General features: G+C 41.8%; 2 protein-coding genes across 5 annotated transcripts in view; one reads left to right on the forward strand and one right to left on the reverse strand.

Annotated features, from left to right (window-relative positions):
* On the reverse strand, nt 1-26,798 carry zfr2 (zinc finger RNA binding protein 2). 4 transcript variants are annotated; one of them, XM_028586766.1, is made up of 19 exons: nt 26,648-26,798; nt 19,335-19,590; nt 19,059-19,176; nt 18,151-18,372; nt 15,421-15,749; nt 14,805-14,993; nt 14,309-14,549; nt 13,758-13,939; nt 12,298-12,417; nt 11,363-11,508; nt 10,594-10,720; nt 10,275-10,480; nt 9,958-10,126; nt 8,510-8,684; nt 5,856-5,944; nt 5,428-5,523; nt 2,858-2,969; nt 2,496-2,593; nt 1-1,645 (listed from the first exon to the last, which is right to left on the reverse strand). In XM_028586766.1, the coding sequence occupies exons 1-19, from the start codon at nt 26,698-26,700 to the stop codon at nt 1,472-1,474; spliced, it is 3,102 nt and encodes a 1,033-aa protein (XP_028442567.1). In that variant the 5' UTR covers nt 26,701-26,798; the 3' UTR covers nt 1-1,471. The 4 variants fall into 4 exon arrangements, with proteins under 4 accessions (XP_028442567.1, XP_028442566.1, XP_028442565.1 ...); XM_028586765.1 differs by having other exon boundaries at nt 11,345-11,508; nt 19,350-19,590; nt 26,648-26,797; XM_028586764.1 differs by having other exon boundaries at nt 11,345-11,508; nt 19,059-19,173; nt 26,648-26,797.
* atcaya (ATCAY kinesin light chain interacting caytaxin a) overlaps nt 26,048-26,909 on the forward strand; it is a 15,991-nt gene continuing 15,129 nt past the window's right edge. The window contains exon 1 of the mRNA XM_028586767.1: nt 26,048-26,086. The gene's annotated coding sequence lies outside the window, so the exon portion shown is untranslated. The remainder of the gene's footprint in view (nt 26,087-26,909) is intronic.

Below are 26,909 nucleotides of genomic sequence, written 5' to 3' on the forward strand. Positions count from 1 at the left end.
TGGCTTAAACGTGTTTTAATATATTTCCCCTAATTTTAGGCAACACTACAAAGACATTCACATATAAGGACAGCAACGTTCACACTTTCCATTTAAAGAATACAAAATAGATTGCAACATCCTTCAGAAATAAAATAAGCAATACATGATGCTCTTGATAAATGAAAATCAAACTAAAAACGGCACAATAATGCTCTCATCACATCAACTTTTAAGCCAAAGAGTTGTGCAACTGTCCCTTCCCTGTCCTACATCTTTGTGAAACAATTTCATTACAATATTAACCTGACAAATAAACAATGTAACCCTTACTCTGTAATACACAACATGATGCAGGCACAAGGAAGAAAGTCAAAGGACTACATGATCATTACAGTAGAGATTCAGTCGGACTAAAGCTTCTCTCTTCTGCTAACCATACTCTGGAAGAAAAAAAAGGTTACCAGGGATATTATTCAAATGATAAAATTATGGCTGCATACAGTAACATTGTCATTTCTTAAGTGCTTCATTCCCTCAGCATGCTTCAGACTGTGCAACATAAGACTTCTCTCTCCTCAAGAGACAGATTTACTTTCCAGTGACCTCCACAGAAAAACCTCACAAAACAGAGAATCTCTCTTTGTACATTTCTTGCAAAACCTTACGGACGTGTTTTCAAGGGGAATTAATTGTAAGTATTTAAGGTGTGATGCAGGACCTTTGAATTTCACAACTCAAACGTATAACAATTTCAAAATGCATGAGGAGGAAATGTTGAAACAGGAGACTTTAGAGGGAGTGTTTAGTTCAGGAAGGACCTTCACACTAGTTTATTTTTAAAGTTCCTCATCTTAGGCACAGTGAACATCACAGTGCATTATGTTTGTAGACCGTAATCTGTAATCTTTCTCAGTTTCAAAACTTCTAAACCAGAACCCATATCCTTTTGTTTGTTGAACACAGACTGAAAAACATTTTAGCGTACAAATGTCATGCACCAACATTAGTTCAGCGAGTCCTGACTCAAGCAGTCCTACTGGGAAAAAAAAGCTTTCTTAGGTGCTGATGATTTAACTGGAGGTTTTTCAACATCTTATAAAACAATACTGTAGTTGATGGTGGTTTAACTATTGGGAATAAACAAGAAGAGGGGAGTGGTCAGTAGTAGTGTGCAATTGTACTGAAATGGAATGATGCAATCATTCATTTTGATGATTCATGATGAAGCCAATTTTCTCTGCAAACTTTAAAAGACACTTAATTTGCGGGAAATTACTATACGAGGAGGATTTGCAGTACAGATTCTTATGCTTCTGTTTTCTCCCCTGAACATATTACTCCTCTTAATTCAAGGGTAGACATGTAACATGTACAGTCAGTTATATTCATATGTGTATAGCTGCGTGTTAAGATTGTTTTCAAGATAAGAAAAGTTGTGACATTCTACCAGTCTACCAACAAGCAAAGGCCTACACTCTGGAGGCAGAGGTCAAGCACTCTCTGCTTCTTCCTTCTTGTCTTTTTTGCCCTCCCCCTCCCCTTCGCCCGTTTCGCTGCCGTCCCGTCGACGCTTGCGGTTGCGAGCGCTGGCCTTGGACGCTGGCAGAGACTCCATGCCCAGAACCTTGTGGATCTGGCGGAAAGCAAGCAGCCGCAGAGCATGCTGGAACCAGAGAAAACAGGAATGAGAAATGTTGCTTTGTAGCGTTATAGAGGGACACAGGAAACGAGGTGAGAGAAAGAAGTATGACATGCAACAAAAGTAGGGCTGGGCGATATGGAGAAAATCAGATATCACGATACTCTTGACCAAATACCTCGATATCAATATTGCGGCGATATTCTAGGGTTGACAATTGGGGCTTTAACAAAATATCTTCGCACTTAGATTTTAGATAAATAATCATCAGTAATGTGGACATAATGTCTAAGTGGGAAAAAGGCAAATAATAGAACAGCTAGAACAGTCTGGCAAGTTCAGAAAAGTACATCACTTTACTGTAATGCAGCCTTTAAAACCAGGAAAAGACAACGCTTATGTCATATCACGATATTACATATCCAAAATCTAAGACGATATCTAGTCTCATATCATGATATCAATATAATATTGATATATTGCCCAGCCCTAAACAAAAGGCTGTGGTCCTCTCCTTTTCCCCACAGCTGTCCCTCAGAAGCAGACTACCAGCTTCACTGTGGATAGCGTTATTTTAAAAGTCCTCTCTTTCCTCCTCTGACCGTTAGTGGATTCACCAAAAATCAAACACGCTTGAAATTCAATTTGCATGGTTCTGGTGGTGGTTTCACAAATAACCCTCACCAAGCTCATTAGCTAAACCTCACACTGTTGCTGTCTTTACCCACAGTTTAGTACTGGGTCATTAACTCATAGCTGAAAAGCAAAGTGTGTCCCGTTATGCTGTCCAGTTACTAAAAGTGAATCCACACTTTCCACCCCATCGGAATCTAGACTTTTTAGTGGCCATGGCATACATGCTGTGTCTGGGTACCTGTGCACTGGCAGTAATGTCCTCTCTGGCTTGTAGCATCATGCTTCCCAAAGCATCTGTTGTCTCTTTCTCACATGGGTCCATCAACCCTGGTCCATCTGAGTAAGGGGAGGAGAAACAAGTTAACATGTAAGTGTGATAATGTATGTTTTGTAATAAATATAATGAGTAATAACAGAGGCAGTAAATAGTGAATCCTCTCAAAAGGTTCAAGTTTGACAAGCTGATTTTGTAGCACCACAGGGAGGCACGGTAGATAAGAAAATGACACGAAACAAGTATTTGTTTCTCGAAAGTCCTAAAAATTATGTATCCTGTGAAATAATCTACGTATTGAAATCTCATTAATATGTTTGCCTGACCTGGAAGCAGGATGCCTGTGGAGATGCACTCTAGGACTCTGCGCATGGCCTCTCCTGGGCTGAGCGGGCCTGGAGCACTGCTGATCACTTTCTCCACCAGCAGCTCCATCGCCTGGAGGGAGAAGACACTTCAGACAGTGGATTGAAGGACCCTTAAAGGTAGTCCTCTATCAGTCCTGACTCTTCATAAGAAAAAAAACCATGTCAAGATATTTGGTGTGTATAAAAGTCGCCTCACACAAGATACAGATACAGCATTAACTCAGCACTGATAGAGCTATGAATGTATGTGAATATCCTGTTGATGTTATTGTTCTCAAATAGACGGCACCTGAGGCCTGTACTACGAAGCAGGATTTGGCGTTAACAAGCTAACTTAAGGTTCAAATTTTCTGTACCACGACAGTGGATTAGTTGTTACCGGGTTCAATCGCCGTGGTAACTTATGCTGAACGCCTAACCTGGTCGGGAGCAGGTTAAGTTGGAGATCAGAGATCAACCGGTGTTAAAGCACCGCCTACTGACCAATCAATACTCAATTGATAACGGCGTTCTTAGAAGATCTGGCAGAGCTCTGTGCGTGGAGAGAGGGAGAGAGGGAGAGAGAGACAGAGAGAGAGAGAGAGACAGAGACAGAGAGAGAGAGAGAGATGCACTCATAAAAGTTAAAACATTTAGAGACCGACAACCCCGTTAACATTCCCTGATGGGTATTTTTATGTAGGGCTGCCACCTCTTAGTCGATTAGTCATTTTTTATGCTTATTCATGCTTAATTACTTATTTCCAAGAAACTTCTGAGCATATTTATGGTAAACACAAGATTTAAAGTGGTGCTTTTGCAGGATTAATTGTGGAGAAACTCAGTTTTACAGATGGTTAATTAACTACATTTATATTGTGCTTTTCTAGTCTTAACCACCTCTCAAAGCGCACAGCTCTGTCAATTAAATCAACTAATTGATTAGTCGACAAAATCATATAAGGGTTTTTATATTTTTATTTGCTCTCACGATCGCTTCCACTGCCAGGGTTGCAACTAAAATAATAGGCTAAAGCAACGACAGATAATGGAAAGCACAAGTGTAATTATGGTCAGATCTTGGTCCTGACTGATGAGGAAGTGCTATCGATAAGAGTTGTGATTTACACAGCGTCAGCTATTTTTTGCCAGCTTTCCTTCCGGTTTTAGGAAGCAGCGACTGTATTGCAGCTTTGGTAGAGGTTTGCGATTGGTCGTGCTGTGCAAACACCGGCTCTTTTATGTGTGAGCGCGCGCCACTGGATTGGGCAACCTTGGGTTGATTGAACTAGTTGTTAACCACCGTCGTGACACAGCTTATGCGAGACCGCGGATGTTAGGTTTGGTGAAGCCGGGTAACAGAAATAAATCCAGGCCATGTTGATCTTGCTTCGTAGTAAAGGCCTCTGGGGTCCGTTTCAGAAAGCAGGTTTAGTGAAAACTCTGAGTTTGTTCACCCTGAGATGAAGGAAACTCTGGGTTTTCCGTTTCAGAAAGAGCGGAAGAACTTAACCTCAGTCAGTTACTATGGTAACTGAGCCTGTGAACCTAACCCGGTTGGAAGCAGGTTTTCTACAAGAAACCTCAGTGTTTCTCCGTCTCCTCCCTCTGACACAGCGCACTTTCATTTCCTCATTCATTCTGTATCAGGCTTTTTTTATCGCAGTTTATCGGCATGAATAAAAAAAAAAAAACATGTTAGGCAGACTATAAAACTTTTTTTTTCTCAAAACATGGCATTTCCTTTTGTCGACGATCCTGTTGATGAAGACGCTGTATTACTTCGCAGGGAGTTAAACATACATCGGGAGATGACATTGAGGCCCCAACGCATTTTAATTTCCAGATAACTTCCTATTTGAGTGGTATCGTATTTCTTCCCAGTTAATCAGTTATGTAGCCTACATAACCTTATCCGTCATCATATCACTAACGTCACCCATTGCGGACATGCTCTCACATCCCAGCAGATTATTTGTGTCACATTACGTTTTTTGCAAACGGCAATTTTCTCGCACGCAAATTCTCTCTCTCTTTTGCGGCAGCCGCTGTGTTGCTTTTTTTAACGAAATACATTTTCAAAATCACTATGTGCGCATGAATATTTCCGCCAACCAGTTTGTTTGTGGTTGTTGCCATGGTGAATCGTAGTACCATGGCTCCATTCATGCTGCCTTTTCATTGTGGTGGTGCACGCGCGTGAACCTACTCTGAGTCGATTGAACCAACTCAAATCAGCCGTTCTGAAACTGAAAACTCAGTTTCCCATCTCAGGGTAAATCAACTCCGACATCAGGGTTAGACTCAGAGTTTGTTAAACCTCCTTCCTGAAACGGGCCTCAGGAGAGACAGACATACAAAAAGAGGACAGAAATTTAGGGAAACAAACAGTTAAAATCAAAAGTACAACAATGCACTTGTGCTTGGAGAGATGACAAAATATTAAATAAAACCTTACTAGGAGAAGGTCGAATGCCCTTGCCCCCCCCCTCCAAAAAAAGAATAAAGAAAATGAAAAAGTCAAAACATAGACAGTTGAAGCCTCTTACCCAGCCGGGCATCTTCCCCCAGGTGGGAACGCGCTGACATAAATCTCTCAGCAACCGAATGATGATCACACAAGACTGCAACCCGTTGGCACGAGCCTTCAGAAAGGAAAAGAAAAAAAATATTTGTATTATTATTTTTTAATTAATTTAGATAGACTGCACTTCTGACAATGTCACTATACAATTTAACTGGTGACTTTAAATGTGTGTATTTGAAAAAAGGCAAAGTAAAAACATTTGTGATTCTACTCAAAACTATAAACCCGTTTTGTGAGTAGAACTCTTAATGACTAAAGAGATGATGACCGCACAGGCTTGCTGATTTTAGAAATATTTATCATACAACTTGAACCAGTCCTACCAGGATTTTTGTGGTCATTATTTTAAATTGTTTTTATGACATTTTCACATGCATGTGGTGCTTTTACCTGAAACCATTTGGCGTGACGGAGAGCAGCCAGGTATTCCAGACATTTTCTCTTATTCAGAAGATCAGTGGGGTCCTTCTCAGCCACACCTGGAGGAGATAGCATGCACAAGCTCGTGACCAACAGTCAAACTAATGCAAAACCCAAATGATGACTGCAACACATAGTAAGTGTTGTTACTGTTGATGTAACCAGACATTTCCTTGAGACTCTTTGGTTTGTTTCAGTTTGTTTTGTGAGAAAAATAATGAGGGGAAGATATGAGAGAAAAGGAAACATTTGACCATTGAATATGGAAGTTTACGTGTTTTACCGATGTATTCTTTGAGTGTGAGGTCACAAAAACTCATGCAAAAAAAAAAAAGGAAATCCAAGGCATTCAGAGAGAAGAGTGGTGGAATTTATATTTAATTATTAGTTTAAGATGACTAAACCACATAAGACCTATTGATTTTATAGTTTCTTTAAATGTGGACACCATTATCATCTGCCTGAGTGCATCTTTCTCTTAAGAGACATTTTGACTTGTTAAACTTAAGTTTGACTAATAACATGACTAATGTCCATTTGTGTCAGTGCGCTGCTACTGAGCATGCTGGTTCACTGGTGTGGACACTTAAAATGAAACCGAGCAATCGTTCATAGTTTTTCTACTACAACAAGTCAAAATGTGTGCTCTGAGAAAGGCACATTAAAGACCGTTTTATGTATTAAGTCAAACCCTCGTTTCCTTCTTCCTATAATGCTGTCTTATCACTCTTGTCATCTCTAAAGCATTTTGTAACATTTCTCCAGTTCAGGAACTGATCACTCATTAAGACTTGTAGCATGTTCTATAATAAACTCAGTGTTTCGTTTTTGCATCTGACTTTGCACAAGAGCCTGACTGAAACCGTTTGAGCTTCAGATCCAAAAATTGATTTTCTAGTACTTTGGATCATGAAACATGGACTTTATTCCTTTTGATGCTCTCATTCTACATCATTTGATTGACCCTACTTTGCATAGATAGCGATGGTTCCCGTTACTCCTCTGCAATAATGTTTGAAAGGAAACTTCTTAAGCAGATAAAGGCACAAGAGCAAGGATACTTCTTTCCCTTCATGCCTTCATATTTAGAGAGAATATCAACATCAAAAAGCAAACCAATGAAAGTCAGATCTACTTGACAAAGCCCAAGATTAACCTATTAGTAGTACTAAAAATGATAAATTACAAAGTTATGTTTGTTTAAAGAATAATGTTTGTGTCGGTGTTGGATTTAGGTGTCAATTAAGTAGTTTGTGGGCTGTTTGAGGAAAAATTCAAGAGACCTTTACAAGACTGTAAAGTCACCTACAAATTACAAATGACCGGTTTGTCCAAAACATTCAATGTGGTTACTGATGACTAGGATGTTGAATATTTCTCAAGATCAGCCTTGGGACTTTCCACACTTCGTTGTTCACTAGAACTGTAGCAACAGCAGAGGACATTAGCTTTCTTACAGGGGAAATGCATAACAAAAACAAAGTCACTTTTTTGAAGTCTACACTACCATACCACTTAGAATCAAAGACCCATATTTATCATGCCTCTTAGAGAGAGGGTTATGGATTTAGCAGCAGCTGAGCCCCTGAAAATGAACAAGAGGGGGTTTCCTCCTCTAAAAAGCTTAATAAACATGGGCAACCTGGTTCCTTTAAGGTTTCTATTCTTAGTGGTATGTAAATAAGTGTGGTCTTCAGATCAGCCATCGGCTTGCCTAGGTCTGCTGATACAGAAGTAGGGGAACTGATCAACAAACCCAAACAAAAGTTACAAAATAAAAAACAACGGCCACAGAAAACATTTCTACCATGTTTTCTAAATGGGAAAAACACATTAAAATACTGAGTTATTAGAGCAGGCGGAGGAGTGTTTGCAACACAATGACCTTGAAAATTACCTTTATTGTTAAATGGGGGGGGTGATAATGGATTTACTATTGTCATCTTATTATTTCAAATACTGATCATTGTGAGGTAATAAAATGACACTCCAACACCTCTTCATTGATAATGCCACAGTATGATGCAGGGATGAGAGACGAGGGAATGGGAAGTCTCTGGACCTCAAAATCCCCCTCATACTGCAGGTATCGTGACCATAATGCAACAAGAAGCTAAACTCTTGTCAAGTCTAGAAATAAGGATTTAAAAAAAAAAAAAAAAAAATAGTCTCACCATTTGAAGCATTTTCATCCCTGGGCATTATCTAAACACCGATCATCACCTTCAGTCTATTAGTATAGTATCCCAAAGGTTTTATCTGAGCATGTGTTCACAAGATAAACACACACCCTAGTGGCACAGAAAGGTCGGAGAGCCCGGCTTTTGATTCCCATGTTGTGGAAAAGAAATGAAGAAATCGGGGACTACTGTAACTGCAAAAAATGGGGGAAATGAATAAAGTGGGACAAATGAAATGTGAGAAAAATCTTATTTTAGGGGTTAAAGAAAAAAAACCTACTATGAATGTGGTCTTGGTTACAAGTCCCACTTCTCATTTTGTGTAATTTTAAGAGCTTTTCAGCCTAAAAATGGAGTATATATATATATATTTTTTTTTTTTTTTGTATTACACACATCGCTTACATTTGGTCATCTGGTACTGAAAGCTTTGGCTTCTCTAACCTTTCTCAGCCGCTTTTCCTCCTGCCTGCTTCTCCTTCTCAGTAGCAGGGTCCTCCCTCATCAGCGGCGAGGTGAGAGAAATGGTCACCTGCATTTTGGGCTCCTTGCTTGAAAATATCACGATGTTCGCCTCCTCAGGGTGAGCCTGCACCTCATACTGATCTTCAGAAAATGTCTGCCGGTTAAAAGGACACTTGGGATTACTCACTACAGAGGAGGAGGGGTGTAGGGGCAAATAATAGCCTTATTTGGCGAGGTTACAGGGCAATACTGTTATGTGTTTAACTCTGGGTTGTGCAATTTCTTTTATCTCAAAGTAGTTTATGTTCAGTCACAGGGTCTGTGACATTACCAAAAATATATTTTCCAATAATTCATTAAATCTTTGTAATTGTAATATTTAGGAAAGCAATGGGGCAGTATAAGAAGATAAAAGCCCCATCTCACTCTGTAGGATTCAGGTGTCATAACCAGGCAGTGAATCTAAAGATCAGTCAAAAGCAGCTAATTACAGCTAAAGCAGGAGGGAGGAAGAGTGAGCAATTGAAATACATCACAACCTTGTACCTGGTGGCAATCATCTGTCTTGAGGAGAAAATGCCAGCAAATTAATAAATAAAAAAAAATAAAAAATTCACATTTCACATGAGTTTTTCTCTTTAGGCTAGGGGCACTTCAGTCATTTGTGAACAACTAGAAACCACACAGCATTTCTAAGATGTAGCAGAAAACAGTCCTCTGATAAACAGACTAAATTGATTTACACAATTAACTTTACAGACAAACAGTGGTAGTGTATATATCCACAGCAAGCTAAAATGACAAAGTCAACTCTACTGATTTTACTTCCACTGTTAGTCATTCTAATCATTAATACATAAAAATACAAACTGCTGTGTTGTTTCTGACTGTGAAAGACAGCTGTGCATGTTCACTCATGATAAATGAGATGCTCTAGCATATGAGAGAAACCCATCTAGGATGAAGTGATTTGACAGAAGAATATTTTTCTGGGTTGCTATTTTACACATGAGTGCAATTACTACATCACAAGGTTTCATTTGTTTGTTTTTTATATATATAGAGTGAAAACCTCTCGTTCCCGTTATATTTAACCTTTCAGTCCCTCTGTATCCAGCTCTTATGACAAGTCATAAGGCAGTGGATGTCAATTTCCTCTTTTTTAATATATATATTTTTTTTTTTAAATCTACTCATCTGACATTCTGACTACATATTAAACTAATAGTGATAAAACTGGCAAGAAAACAGTTTCATGCCATTTTGTCAGAATTTACAATGTATCTATTTGTGATACCGCACCCAGGTATGTCATGAAATCCTAAAATATTTAAAAACTTAAAACGTTGTAAATTCCAAGTTTGCCACAATTCTTCCCTCACTCAACTTCAACCAATGTCCTAAAATAACTGGCGACGTTTCCTTACCTCCAGTTCTTTGGGCAAATGCTTGGCGATGTTCTTCAGTAAAGAGATGGTGGGTTTCTTAGCAGTCAGCAGGATGAGCTCAACATTTCTGTCCCCATGAAGCAGCAGGCCTTTGGCCAGGATGCCCACCCTCATCACACCTTTTAGCAGCCGTCCTGAGTTCTCAGTACTGTCAAGAGAAACAAACCGTTCAGCTGAACTGGGGTCGCTAGCTAGCTATCTATCTATGTTACCCTTGGCTTTAACTACCTTAATCCTTGTTATTACCAACCTGCCCAAAGAAAAAAGTGTATTATCTGCCAGAAGTCACTCTTTACCCTTTTTCATCTCCTCCTTCAGTAGCAGCCGTATCAACAGCTGGTGTCTCCTTCTCCAGCAGGGAGTCTGACACCAGTTTTAGGGCTCTCTCAGAGTGGGAGACAATCCTCTGAACAGCCTGCAGCTCTTCCTCTACTGGGTAAATGGTTGAGTGTTTAGCCATGATGTGACGGTCGTCAGGAGAGTCTGGCCGACGCACACACGTCTTTATGGGGGAGGAGGGAATAAAGTGATTGATCACACTTGGAATTCAAGTTTTCAAGTTTTTTTCCCCATACAACACAAAACACAAAAAATAACTGCAGTTGCGGCGCTCACCAGTAGAGGGGGTACTGGCATACCAGGGCGGCTCATCAACGGTGGAGGAGCCATCCTGCGTCTCTGCTCCCCCCAATACATCTGCTCCTCCTCCATCCTCCTCCAGTACAAGTCCTCCTCATATCGCCTGCAGGAGAAGTTTTTAATGGAATTCATTAAAAATAATTTACTCCCACACGGGAATGTTATGGCTGCCATTAACGAGACACAGTAGACCATAAAAACAAGCACTTTACCGAAACATTTACTCCAATCTACCGTTGACGATATAAGGTAATTATTATACAGAGGTTTAGTGTCAAAAGCATTGTTAGTGGTTAGTTGATCCATGGTTATAAAAATGGCATTTCCCCTTGTAAAACAACAATTAAAGCACAGGACTGGTATGTTAAACATTTCATTGTGCATTAGGGAAATTCACTGATTTAGACCTTAATCTGGTTGTACAGTTTTCATGATAAAATCCTCACAACTAACTTATTTATATAACTTCCTCTGAAACTGTATTTATACTATAAATGCAAGAAAGCTAATGTGAATGACAAGAAAACAGGAAAAAGAGTGTATTAAATGAGGCAAGAAATTCCCTTTTTTTTCTCCATGTGTACATGCATCAGACTAACACTCAGCTGTTCAGCTTTAGGACTTCCCCTTTACTGAAATTACCTTCTCTTTTTTTTTTAAAGTCTATTCTGTGCCAACCAAGGAAAAATGTTTAACGTCAAAGTGGGAAGACGTTTAAGTTACTAACTTTGGCCATGAGTCTGACCTCATCTCCATGTGCCAGCACTGCTCATCGTCTCTCTGTCTCTTCAGCACCGCCTTCTGTTTCTGCTTCTTCAGCTTGCTCTCCTGCAGCTTCCTAGCCCGGTTACTTGGCTTGATCTCCACAGGAAGCTCTGGGTTCACTTTCTTCTACAGAGAGGACCACCGAATAAATGTAAAGGGAATGTAAGAAGAATGTAATGTCAGTCCAGATACAATTTAAAATAATCCTTTTTTTCTTTTTAGTCTTCCATCCACTCCAAGTTGGAATTGTTAGCCTTAATTACTGAGCTAACTTTCTTAAAAAGCAACCTTCAGAGATAAGATAAAGTCTTCCTCTAGTCAAACCTCTCCTTAAAGCCACATTTCACTGGAATTGTACCTCGTACAATTTCATGCGACAAAATTAGTTGATTGAAAGGTGCCCCGCTGAGTTTCTTGTAAACAAGTTATTTTTACATTCAGGGTTACCCACTAAAATGCATCTTGTGTATTCTAGAGGTCTAACAACATGTTTAGTGCATTTCCTTCGTCATGAAACATTTGCAAAGTAATTTAAATCGAGCATTGTTTATATTCATCTATACATGTTTACTAGCTTGCAGTCTTCTTCTCTGCATATCTTGGCATGTTACCGCCACCTGCTGATCAGTGCAATCGCGTGACACCATTTGTAAGATTGTGTATTACATCAAACACGTGTTTGCAACAAAATGGGGACCCACTCATAGAAAAACTCCACATGGCACCTTTAAGAAGCCAACTTTTTGACGTAGTTAACCTCACTCCTTGTCAGTTAATGGCTGAAATACCCCATTGTGTAGCTTTTCAATGAAGCGAAGAAAGGAAGAAAGAGTATGCATCTCAACGCTGTTCATTATGTCTCTCTGGATAACCAGTCAGACAGGACTCAGCTCAGTGATGCTCCGACTAACTTACCTTGTATTGGAGTCTGTGCCTTCTTCCTTTCAGGTGCATGTCTTTAGCGTTGGGGTCGTTGAAGCTGCACTCACACAGTTTACAGTGGAATCTAATTACTTTGCCGTCAACGTTTCGGACCTGAAACAAACAGAAAGTTTAGGTAAATACACACCATGAATGACCACGAACGCAACATAAATGAGCTTTCTGGCTCTGATGCAAATATTTTTTTACTTTATAAAAGGAACTAGAACAGTTTTTTTTTTTATTTGAATATTAACCAACATAGATCAGTCCTACAATATACAGATTGGCTGTAGGGCTGGGCGATATGGAGAAAATCAAATAGCACAATATTTTTGACCAAATACCTCGATGTCGATACCGCAACAATATTGTAATGTTGACTATAGGTGCTTTCACAAAATATGAGATTTTTGATAAATAATGGCGTTTTTCCATTACATGGTACCTGCTCGTCTTGCCTCGACTCTACTCGCCTCGACGCACTATGCGTCTGCTTTCCATTGCAAATTTTATTACCGCCTCAGCGTGGCTGGTCGTCATAGCGACTGCCGTGGGCGTGGCTTGGTAGCGTTGCATTTCCCCTGACTCATTTCCTGGTTCTCCTTCTCCATAAACAACATGAAATCAAGGAGAGGGATAACTTTTACTGCTCCAGATTTCCCACTTCGGTCAGAAAGAAGAGAGACACTTTGTTTCTCTCACTATATGACTCTAGAGTCACTACTCGCTCCGGAGCTAATCGCCGTCACTCTCTCACTGATCCCTCGCTCTATCACCCACTCTCCACACACACACACACACACACACGCCGGCTCGTCGCACACACCAGCGGAGAAGTATAAACATCAGGCCACTTGTATGCTACGGCGAAAGCTCTGCGTGGAGCCTCTGCAGGACCAAGAAAAACTTTATTTCAAAAGAAGCTGGAGGCAGAAAACAACCACAGCTGGCTAAACTATTTAAAAATGCTGGGTTGGTTCAGGACATCCCCCGTCTGTCGCTAGCAATGATGACGCAGTGATCAGTGATGATTCTTTCCGACCAATCTGTAGTCTGCAGGTTTTTATGTCACCTTTTAGTATCGCCTCAGCTCGCTTGGAACCTCGACTGAAGTGGTACTAAAAAAAGTACCTGTTAGCAGGTACCAGGTACTTTTTTTTGTAATGGAAAACCAAAAAAGGCGAGTCGAGCCGGTACCATGTAATGGAAAAGTGCCATAAGTGGGTAAAGGCAAATAATAGAACAGTTACAAAAGTCTAATAAGTTCAGAAAATCACATCACTTTACTGTAATGCAGCCTTTAAAACCAGGAAAAGACACCACTTATGCCATATTATGATATCCAAAATCTAAGACGCTATCTAGTCTCAGATCACGATATCGATATAATATCGATATGTTGCCCAGCTCTAATTGGCTGTCGGCCATTGTCCTTCTCATTTTCTGCTTACCTCCTCTACGTAGTCGTGTCCCACTGGCTGGATGTCTCCCTGGCCTCCGGCTCTGTCATCGTCCTCATTGTCACTCTGAGGGTCCCTCCTCTGAACTGACTGTTGCATGGGCTCCTCCACCTTGGCAGCCACCACCACCGCTGCTGTCACTGCAGCTGCTGGAGCGCTGACAGGCTTATTGGCTATGCGGCAGGCAAGATATTACAAATAGAGAGTTTATTGAAGGCTAATGCTAGATGCCTCTTTTTAAAAAGCCAAAAAAATATCCTCTTCTAGTCTCTAATTTGTATCTCTAGTTCAAAGGTTGGTAATTAACCATTGATAAACCAGTAAACAACGGTTAATTGTTAAAATGTTGTCACATTCGTTAATTAAATTGTATCTTGCATTGACACTTATAGGACAGATACTATAACCGAAGTGCAAAGCTGAAGCTTAACCATTCAAAATAAACATGTATTTAATGACACAGCAAGCAAACGCACACAGAAGAAAACCATTGTAGTTAAAGAACTCGTTTAGCTATATAAAAAAAAACAAAAAAAACTTACAAATGTTATATATTTTGTGAGGAGCTGGTTTCTTGACTGGTGCCATTATTTTGACCGCGGTGTTTACAGCCCCATGTCTGGATGTCACAGTGGGAGTTGAAGTGGTTGAGACAGAGGCAGGAGTGGATGTGGTAACTGGAGGTTTCCCAGCTGTCGAGGTTGTGATAACTGGAGCTGAATTCACCAACACTGGCTCAGTGGAAGGTATAGGTTTGCCCAGCTTGGTGTGAAGTTTCACCACCTTTCCAAGGTTGACAAAGAAGAGACAGAGAGGGATACAACCATTTAAAGCTGCTGATACTTAATCCCATCCCAAATCCCTGAGGTGGGTTTTGTTCCAAGACTTGGCCGCTCAGATGGAACATAACAGGAGTACACCACAGTCATGTCCAACAATGTTACGCCAATTTCTCCTACAGCTGCCTATATTTTCTTAAATAACAACAAACATTGAAACACTTGAAGATAAAGACAAAAGCGTCACAGCTGTGCTAACCTTCTGATGTTTGGCCCCACGGATATGGGCGGCATAGGCGTCCACTCCGGTGCAGGTGACGTCACACAGCTCACAGCGTAACTGAGTCTGGACACCTCTGGGCCCATTGCTGGCCCCCGTCTGCCCCCCAGATTTAAGGGCTGCCTCCTTTTTCTTATGCTTCTGGCCCTCAAGGTGCTCCCGGTACGTCTGATGCAGTAAATCAAACCAGAAAGCAAGTTCAAGTTTCCAAATGTACATAAAGATAAAGATATATATATATATATATATATATATATATATATATATATATATATATATATATATATATATATATATATATATATATATATAGACTAGACTGGCTTTAGTGGCTGTAATTTTGCACCAAGGCTGAATTTCAGGAAAGAGACTTCAGATACAGTATTAGGGGACCACTAAGGCCTATATGAAAGCATCAAAAGAGCACCATGCCATGGGACCTTTAAATATATTATTATATGCGTTTGTTCTGTTGGGTTGTTTTTTTGTATTAGTTTGTGTAATTCAAAGCTCTGTAATGCAAAACACAATAAAGCTTTTATGTTAAAAACTTTCATATAATACAATCTTGTCCCTTGTCATTATTAACTCCTACCTGAGGGCCTGCACAGCTGATCTTGCAAATGTCACAGTAATGGAGCTGGGGCTGCTTGGGAGGCCCTTTGGGCTTCTGCAGTTTGCTCTGGTGAAACGTGGGCTTTTTGTAGGTGTTTACAGTCGGAGCTGTCACCATGTTGCTGCCTGAGTTGCTCCAGGAAGAGCTTGTCAGCTGCTTAGGATGTGGCTGGATGGGGGGCTGGGGCTGTTGCTGGGGCTGCTGAGGTGGAGGCTGCGGCTGGGTGAGAGTCTGCTGGGCTGGCTGGTAATAGGAGGGGGTGGATGTAGAGGTGTAGCCAGTTGAGTCATAATTGGAGTAGCTAATGCCTGAGGGTAAGACAGCAGGAGGAATAGGGTGAGGACAGAGAGTTATTAGAGAGAAGAAAAGCATACAAGATATGGGTCACTAAGGAACGCTTAGCACGCATGCAAGCAATAAGCTGCACTGCAATTTCACCAGCATCCAGACCAAGAAGGACAAAGTCAATCCCAAAATTGTCTTTGACAAGTGTCGAATTAGCAAAGTAAGTTTAACGTTTTTATACACCTGTCCCTGCCACTCAATATCAGTTCAAACCTTTGTTCTCCACCACAGACACTCTTGGACTCTCTTGGGTTTCCTTTTAAACATTTATCATCCAACTAAACATCTGTGACACAAGCCGAACACCTGAATCTTAAGAATCAACCAGCACTTATTACTTAAGCCCAATATGTCATTTACTAAGGGCAGAGTTAGCATTTAGGTCACCAGCTAAAGTAGTTCACCAACTAGCACTGCGAGTAGTCACTACGTCACAAAATGTCTAGAAATTAATATTTTACGAAGATGCACTGATGAATTTCACTGTGACACTTTCTGTAATGACCAGACTAGAGCAGAATAATACAAATGATAAATATATCAGCTATTGTGTGCAAGTAAATATGTTGTAATAAATGAACTTCTCACATACACAAGTCGGTTTTATACTGCAGCTGTGTTGAATGACTTACACATGTTCCAAAATGCTCCACTTCCTAGCACCTTCTCCTTACTGTACTCTACATTTCTTTGCTTGTGACATAGTAACAAGGATGCACCTTTATGTAAAGTATTTTGCTTGCAATTAGTAACATAGTAACCGGTACCCCACACTTTAATTTATGCATTTGTACTCATGTACGCATCTCACTTCATTTATTTTCTTCTTTTATTTGGTTTCGCTCTGCATATACAGTGGGGCAAAAAAGTATTTAGTCAGCCTCCAATTGTGCAAGTTCTCCCACTTAAAAAGGAGAGAGGCCTGTAATTTTCATCATAGGTACACTTCAACTATGAGAGACAAAATGAGAAAAAAAAATCCAGAAAGTCACATTGTAGGATTTTTAATGAATTAATTGGTAAATTCCTCGGTAAAATAAGTATTTGGTCACCTACAAACAAGCAAGATTTCTGGCTCTCACAGACCTGTAACTTCTTTAAGAGGCTCCTCTGTCCTACACTCGTTACCTGTATTAATGGCAACTTGTTATCAGTATAAAAGACACCTGTCCACAACCTCAAACAGTCACACTCCAAACTCCACTATGGCCAAGACCAAAGAGCTGTCATAGGACACCAGAAACAAAATTGTAGACCTGCACCAGGCTGGGAAGACTGAATCTGCAATAGGTAAGCAGCTTGGTGTGAAGAAATCAACTATGGGAGCAATCATTAGAAAATGGAAGACATTGCACACACAGCTGGGACCAAAGTAAAAAAGGCTACCATCAGTAACACACTACGCCGCCAGGGACTCAAATCCTGCAGTGCCAGACGTGTCCCCCTGCTAAGCCAGTACATGTCCAGGCCCGTCTGAAGTTTGCTAGAGAGCATTTGGATGATCCAGAAGAGGATTGGGAGAATGTTATATGGTCAGATGAAACCAAAATAGAACTTTTTGGTAAAAACTCAACTTGTCGTGTTTGGAGGAGAAAGAATGCTGAATTGCATCCAAAGAACACCATACCTACTGTGAAGCATGGGGGTGGAAACATCATGCTTTAGGGCTGTTTTTCTGCAAAGGGACCAGGACGACTGATCCGTGTAAAGGAAAGAATGAATGGGGCCATGTATCGTGAGATTTTGAGTGAAAACCTCCTTCCATCTGACAAGCCATACCCACATCCAGATGTAGGGTCTGGGAACTCACCATTGACGGAGCTCGATCCGAGGGGCGGGATAAACGGTTGTCTTTCAAATTCCCTCTGCACGTAATAGGATAGTGCTACAACCAGGCAGAGCAATGAAGAAGGTAGCGGAGCTAGTTGATAGATTAAACTTTTGCCGTATCCGGTCGGCAAAACTCCGAACACATCTTCCTTTTTTAAGAATGATTTCTGTGCCGTTCTGTTCTTTTATCAAAGAAAAGCTTAACTCCAAGTCTTCCAGAAGTCCGCTGTTCCCAGCAGCAGCAGCCATAACCCCGCCCACCGACTCTATATACGATGTGTTTGGCCTGACCAAAATTTGGTTTTTGCAGCTTGAAAGTCAACGGAGAGTGCCTAGACCCCCCCTGGCTGCCAAATAAATTTGCTGCCACTAGGGGGAGTCTAGATTTGTAGGCTACCTTCCATCAGCAAGGACCTTGAAGATGAAATGTGGCTGGGTCTTTCAGCATGACAATGATCCCAAACACACCGCCTGTTGGGCACAAATGTTTCCTTTGGGATAATTTTTCTCATCTTATTTCTTATCTTACGTTACCTGAGTAGGTGGTGGCTGAAACAGTGGATCCGAAGGAGGAGCCAAGGGTGTAGGATGATATGGGTGTGGGGGGCTGCTGGACACTGGTGGACACTGGGTAAATGTTGTAGCTGGTTGACACAGAGGGGGCCAGAGGCTTCAGGGCCGTTACCTGCCTCTGGGGAGGAGGAGGCTGGCTGTACACAGTGGAGGGGGCTGGACTGTAAGCACTCTTTACACCTACTGATATAGGAAAGGTTAGGGGGCAAAGAGGAGAGGGGGGAGTAGAGGTGGAGAGGAAGGGCATTAGAGTGAGGAGATCTGACGCAGCCTCTTGGACCGGGTCTGGTCCGAGAGATTTTGGCAGCACAGAAAGGATCCTCATTTCACGAGCAAATGAGCAGCCGGCACATTCCGCATATATCACGCCATCTTAATAAGTGAATGAGAGTAAATAATACCAGGACTGATGATCCACAAATCCTGGCGCGTACATTACCCACAATACAACTAGACCATTGACTGTTTGATCAGAGATTTGGGCATGTTATGCTAGTAGCAGCTAATGTAGCCTTGAGCCGCTTGCCTTAAACTGAGATGAGGAGCGAGCTACAGAGGTCCGGTAAGCTCACTTCTTTCTAACTCTACACCTCTAGATTTTTTTCATTTTCAAACTTGTCGTCTTCAGCCCCAACCAATGCTTACACAAGTGACATCACTGGAGACAATTTAGCAGATTTCCTGCAGTTCCCTCTGGAGTTACAAAGGGGTTTATACAATTTTTTTCACATTTGCAGTAGTACTCCTCAACAGTTGTAAACGGACTTTGATGTCTAAAATTGGTTTCCCTTTAATAGTGAATAATCACTCAGCCATTACAATGATTGAAACTTTGGACGCAACATGATAGTAAAAATAAACTGACTTACCCGTCTGGTAGTAATTCTCTGTGGGTGTCCTCTGAGCTGAAGCTATACTCGTCTGGTAGTACTGTTTGTTGTCATAGGTCGTGACAGCTGCAGGGCGCCCGTAGCTGTAGTTGTCCTGCTGGGGTTTACAAGAGAGCATTTAATCCCATGTCTTAGTGGCTAAAAGTCAGATTATATGACTCAAAACAAAAGCCTTTACATAACATCCAATATGACCACATCATGCTACAAGAAACTGAGAAGCAGGTACCATAAAGGAAGAAGAAAGCGACTGACCGTGTCCGAGTATACCTGGTACGTCTGTGGGGTGGTGGTTGGCTGTGGGGGTGCCGGGGGGTCTGGCTGCCTGTAGGCGTAGTCAGGGGGAGCCTGGTGACTCTGATAGGCAGGGTAAGGGGCAGTGACCACTGGCCGGGCTGCCTGGACTGGAGCTGGAGAGTAGGATGCAGTCACTGCATGAGCCACAGCTGGAGCCTGCTGGACACTGTAAGTGGCTGTGGAGGGATGGGAGTAGGCTGGGGGAGGCTGGGTACTGAAGGAGAGGAGAAGGGCATTAAGTAAAGCAAGCAGGTCAACTTCAAAACTTCTTTCAGAGGGCATCTTTATAAACAACTAGAGCCAGACCGATATATCGGCGGGCCGATATTATCAGCCGATATTAGGCATTTTCCAAACTATCGGTATCGGCAGACGAAACACCCTTCAACCATGTTATGTGAGTGTTAACATGGTTGTTTATTTTTTTTCTCCAGTCTTAGTTAAGTTATATTTCTGAAGCTTACCAAGTCTATTAATACTGGTTATTGTGTTTTTGTTCAAAGGACTTTAAGTTTCATATCTTAAGTTTGTATTTTTATACATTTTATTTATCAGAAGTTTAATATATTTCGATGTTCCTTTGTTCTGTTGTGACAATAAAACAAAAGTTTATTTTTAAACTGCATTATCATATTATTTTAGTGAAGACTCAAATAACTACAAATAACTAATGTTGGGGAAATCGCTTAATGTTTTGTTACGTGTTTCTGGATTTTTTTTTAAATATATACTGGCTGATATATCGGATTTTTAAATCACCAAATATTTGTATCGATATCGGCCTTAAAAATTCTTTATCGGTCGGGCTCTATAAACATTATATTTTAACACAATTAAGAGTCTTCTACTTAGGAATAGTGGTGCTTTGAGCTAAATGCTAATGTGGGATCACCAAAGTGATGATTGCCATTCCTTCTCAGGGGGGCATGAATGTCAGTGCTCCGTACTAAATTTCATGTCAATCCATCCAATAGTTGAGATATTTCACTCTTAAATCCACAAATGTGAACCTTATGATGACGCTAGAGCAAAAGTCAGGGAATCACCAAAGTTAGCAGGATTCATCATCTGGGCACCATGAACAGAAATACAAAATTTCATGTAAATCCATCTGATAGTTGTCGAGATATTTCAGTCTGGACTAAAGTGGCGGACCGACCAACGAACCAGCAGACCACCATGAGTCATGCCACTAGCATTGCTAACGACAGGCAAAAAAAATACATGAACGCAACATGTCAACACCTAATCAAGATGAATTTATCATGGAGGACAATATTGTGATCACTAATATTAAATGATTGACTGAGCAGCCCTGCATTGACCTCTGATTAATTTGTATAAGCATACAGAGACAACTCCACAGCGCTTTGTTGTTAGCATGGTTTGGGATGGGGACAGCAATAACTGACAACAACATCAATATCTGATGATGTTAGAGATGGTCCGATATCAGCTCCAATACTGCCTAAAACGCTGGTATCTGGAAGTACTGGAGTTTATGCGCCGATCAGATACCACATAATAAAGCCCTAAAGACAATCTACGTTAAAGTAGTTTATTTATGTTCTTTTTCTGTTATAACAGACTGTCAAACTGCATAATAAAAGAAAGTTCTATGGCATTCATTGTTTTTGTTTGTTCATGTTTCACAAAGAGTTTAACCTGAGCCAGACAGACAACAAAGATAGAAATAATATCACATCCATACAGGAATAGTAGCTTAGTATACAGTTGTTAAAACATAATAAAATATATGACACACCGGTATTGGATCGGTACTCTGTATCGGCTGATACGCAAGTTCAGGTATCGGAATCGGTATCGGGAAGCAAAAAAACTTATCGGGCCATCCCTGGATGATATCAGCATCTTTATTAAGCTTTCAGTGTCTGGATGAACATGAGGGTTAAAATTAAATGACGCCGTAATGTCAAAAAAGAACATAGACTCACAATGCTTTCACAACATGTTATCTCTCACAAAAATATACAGGATCCAGTGTAAATAAAAAACAGTTGCACATTAAAATGTATACAGGAAAATGTGTTTGACTAATACAGAGTACCAAGATGGGATTTGAAAACTGGTTGACTATTCTGTGCATTATCCATTGAGTATTCTAATATTTCCTCTATAATAATTGCCTGTAATTTCATTACTCAAACTATAGGCAAGAATTTCCACAATCTAATAATTGGATTATAAGTGCAACATGCCATGTGGAGACAGAAACTTCACCAAAAAATAAACAGAACAAAAAGCAATGTTTGGTGGGCTGTTGACCTACTTGTCTGCTCTTACACTTCCCTGCTACCAAAATTATGAAATGTTGTTAAATATTTGAAGTTTTGGACAAAAGATGCCAGCACTTTCATGACAATAAATGGAGAACAACCCTTTACATTCACTAATTGCTTATTACAATCTACAGATAGGGCTGGGCCAGGATCCACAATTAGCACCTGGCACTTGCAAATGCAATTAAAAATTTTCATGGGTGAATCAAATGAGGTCAGCCGCCATAGGCAGATTGCTGAAATAGACCTATTTCTTTACACCTCTCATCACTAAAACACACAAGTTGATTAACCATGTTTTGTTTTGCACACTGGTGGCTACATGCAACGTATGACCATCAATAAGTGTATTACAATTCTTTGATTGACCCTTAGTGTCCACTGTTGCTATGGTCACACCTATTTGTCTTATCTAGTTAAGGTACCACAGAGGTACGCATTGGATCACATGGTATGCAGTTTTATAGCTGGCCTGTTGAAAAATATTTTGCCCAGTAAATGTTTTCAGTTTCAGGCGGATCTTTTCGTGCATCCCTGTGGAGGCTGGGGGCATTGAACCCGAGTGGACAATGTTCAAAGTTTCCATTGCTGAAGCTGCGGCGAGGAGCTGTGGTCTTAGGTGCCTCAAGGGGCGGTAACCCACGAACACCACGGTGGACACCGGTGGTCAGGGAAGCCGTCCGACTGAAGAAGGAGTCTTTCCGGGATGGGTTATCCCAGAGGACTCCAGAAGCGGTTGCAGGGTACCAAAGGGCCCGAAGGGCTGCAGCCTCTGCCGTGAAAGAGGCAAAGCAGCGGGTGTGGGAGAAGTTTGGAGAAGACATGGAGAAGGACTTTCGGTCGGCACCAAGGTGCTTCTGGAAAACTGTTCGCCACTTCAGGAGGGCGAAGCGGGGAACCATCCAAGCTGTGTACAGTAAGGATGGGACGCTGTTGACCTTAACTGAGGAGGTAATAGGGCGGTGGAAGGAGCACTTTGAGGAACTCCTGAATCCGACTAATACGTCCTCTATGTTAGAGGCAGAGCTGGAGGATGATGAGGGATCATTGTCAATTTCCCAGGTGGAAGTCACTGATGTAGTCAAACAACTCCACAGTGGCAAAGCCCCTGGGATTGATGAGATCCGTCCTGGTTGACACGCCTCTTCAAGATTGCATGGAAGTCTGGGACAGTGCCAAAGGAGTGGCAGACCGGGGTGGTGGTTCCCTTTTTCAAAAAGGGGGACCAGAGGGTGTGTGCCAATTACAGGGTTATCACACTTCTCAGCCTCCCTGGTAAAGTCTACTCCAAGGTGCTGGAAATGAGGGTTCGGCCGATAGTCGAACCTCGGGTTGAGGAGGAACAATGCAGATTCCGTCCTGGTCGTGGAACAACGGACCAGCTCTTCACTCTCACAATGATCCTGGAGGGAGCCTGGGAGTATGCCCAACCGGTCTACATGTGTTTTGTGGATCTGGAAAAGGCGTATGACCGGGTCCCCCGGGAGATACTGTGGGAGGTGCTGCGGGAGTATGGGGTGAGGGGGTCCCTTCTCAGGGCCATCCAATCTCTGTACGACCAAAGTGAGAGCTGTGTCCGGGTTCTCGGCAGTAAGTCGGACTCGTTTCAGGTGAGGGTTGGCCTCCGCCAGGGCTGCGCTTTGTCACCAATCCTGTTTGTAACATTTATGGACAGGATATCAAGGCGTAGTCGGGGTGGGGAGGGGTTGCGGTTTGGTGGGCTGGGGATCTTATCGCTGCTCTTTGCAGATGATGTGGTCCTGATGGCATCATCGGCCTGTGACCTTCAGCACTCACTGGATCGGTTCGCAGCCGAGTGTGAAGCAGTTGGGATGAGGATCAGCACCTCTAAATCGGAAGCCATGGTTCTCAGCAGGAAACCGATGGAGTGCCTTCTTCAGGTAGGGAATGAGTCCTTACCCCAAGTGAAGGAGTTCAAGTACCTTGGGGTTTTGTTTGCGAGTGAGGAGACAATGGAGCGGGAGATTGGTCGGAGAATCGGCGCAGCGGGTGCGGTATTACATTCAATCTATCGCACCGTTGTGACGAAAAGAGAGCTGAGCCAGAAGGCAAAGCTCTCGATCTACCAGTCAGTGTTCGTTCCTACCCTCACCTATGGTCATGAAGGCTGGGTAATGACCGTAAGAACGAGATCCAGGGTCCAAGCGGCCGAAATGGGTTTCCTCAGGAGGGTGGCTGGCGTCTCCCTTAGAGATAGGGTGAGAAGCTCAGTCATCCGTGAGGAGCTCGGAGTAGAGCCGCTGCTCCTTTGCGTCGAAAGGAGCCATTTGAGGTGGTTCGGGCATCTGGTAAGGATGCCCCCTGGGCGCCTCCCTAGGGAGGTGTTCCAGGCACGTCCAGCTGGGAGGAGGCCTCGGGGAAGACCCAGGACTAGGTGGAGGGATTATATCTCCAACCTGGCCTGGGAACGCCTCGGGATCCCACAGTCGGAGCTGGTTAATTTTGCTCGGGAAAGGGAAGTTTGGGGTCCCCTGCTGGAGCTGCTCCCCCCGCGGCCCGATACCGGATAAGCGGACGAAGATGGATGGATGGAATGTTTTCAGTTTACCAGCTATTGGCAGATAGACCAAAAAGTTCATTTTGGACCCTGTTCTTGATATGACAATATATATTGTGAAACAATATAAATTACTTGTCAGTTTTTGATATTGTGGTAAAAAATTACTAAAATGTGTGCAAAATTGATAATAGTGCTGTTAAAACATCTGGTGAATAACTCAAAAGTGGCATTGCAACCTTTGACACGAGAGAAGGTTCAAATCTTAATTCCTTGAGACACGCTTGATGGAATGACAAGATAGCTAATAGGAGCCATAAACGCCCCCCTTTATGATCTATTTCCCGTTGTAGATTTGCTATAACTAGGCTGGTAGGGACAAACTAGTCTTTATCGACGATAAAGAGATCTGCTTGCTTGTTGTTTAAGTGCCAGGGGGTCTAAGTGTAGGCGCTGTTGTGTGTGCAGTATTTTTAACCACCGACTCGGTTCCACAGCAGTGTGGGCAGAACATACAGATGAATGGCACCACTACCCCCCCAGCCCGAATAGAAGGTTTGAAAATATTCAAATTAGTATTTGGGAGGGCCCTAAAACTTACCATGGGAAATAACTAATTTATGAATGCATTTCAACTCTTACTTAAAGTCCCAGTGTGTAACGTGTTTAGTTGTTCATTATCAAAATCTGTGTTGCCCGTTCACAAACGTGTCCTTTTTCATGAATATTTACCACCACCATCAATTCCAAGTATTCTTTTTGGCTTGAAATTTCACGTTTGCATTCACATGAACTGGGGTAGATGCTCCATATTCATGCGCCATCTTGAAATACGTTAGCCGGTAAGGGACATACTGCTCCGCCTTTCGCGTTTTCCCCATCACATGATAAATTCACGGGTGCTGCTAATGCTGCTAATGGGTATCGTAGCTTCCCGGCCCCGGCAAGTTTGAAGAAGGAAACATGGAGGACCACACATATTCAAAATCCAAATTTCAGGAACAGGAGTCTTCTTCTTCGCCCAGAAAAAGAAAAAGGATGTTGAAAAGAGCAAGAGACCGGCTTTTTGAAGCGTGAAGGCTCCCGTAGCTGTAATATGTACTTTGAACGGCGTGGTGCAAGAGAGTTGATTGCGATATATCATCTCAACACTAGATGGGACAAATTCCTACACATTGGACCTTTTAGTAAAAGTTCAAAAGTATTAGCTTTAAAAAATATAGCCTATTTAAAATACCAAAAGTACTCATTATGCAGAATGGCCCTTTTCAAGTTGTCAAATAAAAGTAAAGTGGACTAAAACGTATATTTGCCTATGAGATGTAGTGGAGTAGAAGTATGAAGGAGCAGAAAATGGAAATACTTACTAAGAACAAGTACCTCAAAAATTGTACTTAAGTACAGTGCTTGAGTAAATGTAACGTTACTTTCCACCACTGTTCTTTCATGACAACGGAGACTGACTAAACAATGTCTTTATTTATCAGTTATAACTGTTCTTTGTTTATGCTGTTGTAGCTATACCTTTAATATCTCTGGGTGTGTGAGGTCATCATGGTAATGTTGCAGCCAATGGGCAGAGGGCAATACTCTATTTGTTTTTAGGACTTTTGCATTAAAGTCGACAAGTTCATTTATTTCACAAGTATTCAGTCTGCTGGAGTAATTTTTATCCATCCAGTAAAAGAGAGAGAGAGAGAGAGAGAGAGAGAGAGAGATACGTTTATGTTAAAACAAGAGTTAGCATTACAATTTAAGACTGGTCGCCAATTAACTCAAATCAGAAGTGTAGACTTTAGTGCATAAAGTCAAACATGTACTGAGCTTTGTTGACTTGAGTGCTAGTCAAGAAAAAACAAAACTGGAAACCTTCAGTAAGCGCATTGAAAAATGTATGTATTTACCGGTCACGCTGCCTTCTACCTTTCTACATTTACATAATCTATTGAAATGTTCCTGTAGTAGCAGCATGTCGTTTTTACACATATAAACTATAACAAGTGCATTGTTTGTGAGGCACGGGACCTTCAGTACAGCTAGACCAGGGTTAGCCCTCCTTAATCCTAAATGCCGGCCAAAATATCACCCGTCACAGTTGCAGCCAGCTCGATTAACTAAACCAGTTGCGTGATATTTGCTATAACCGACTTCTTGTTTGACGTTTAGCTTAGTATTTCAAGTGGTAAAATGATGATCCATCAATAACTGCAGATGAGCGTACAGCGATTCACCTAATGTCAAGCAGCGTGTCGGGAAGAGCTGGCCTGCGAACTTGGCTTTAAAACGCTAGCTAACGTTAGCTAACCGAACTAGCGGGACAAGCTAGCTAGCTGTGTAGCTTGTCTCAGCAGCACCACAACTCAGTGAAATCCCAACACCGACCATTATACACCAGTGGCTATTAAACGTGACTCAATAGACATGCTGACACCAATCAGCATTACTTGAATTACCTGTATTGCGGACCGGCACCATGTGTGAAGCCGAAATAATTGCTTGCAGCCATCTTGGCATCTCCAGCACAGTACAGTCAAAGAGGTCATAGTACTGGCAGACAGCAGTGAAACCCTGAAACTGAACGTCAAGATAGTCCACCCCCTCTACTGCAGCCAATGACACATCGCTGCTACACCGGAACTGCGTAATACAAAAACATATCTTTACACACAACTGTGAGTAAGCTATTAACGCAAACACAGGGAGACCTGTCGTGTA

This window comes from Perca flavescens, chromosome 9 (assembly GCF_004354835.1).
Source record: "Perca flavescens isolate YP-PL-M2 chromosome 9, PFLA_1.0, whole genome shotgun sequence".
NCBI lineage: Eukaryota > Metazoa > Chordata > Actinopteri > Perciformes > Percidae > Perca > Perca flavescens.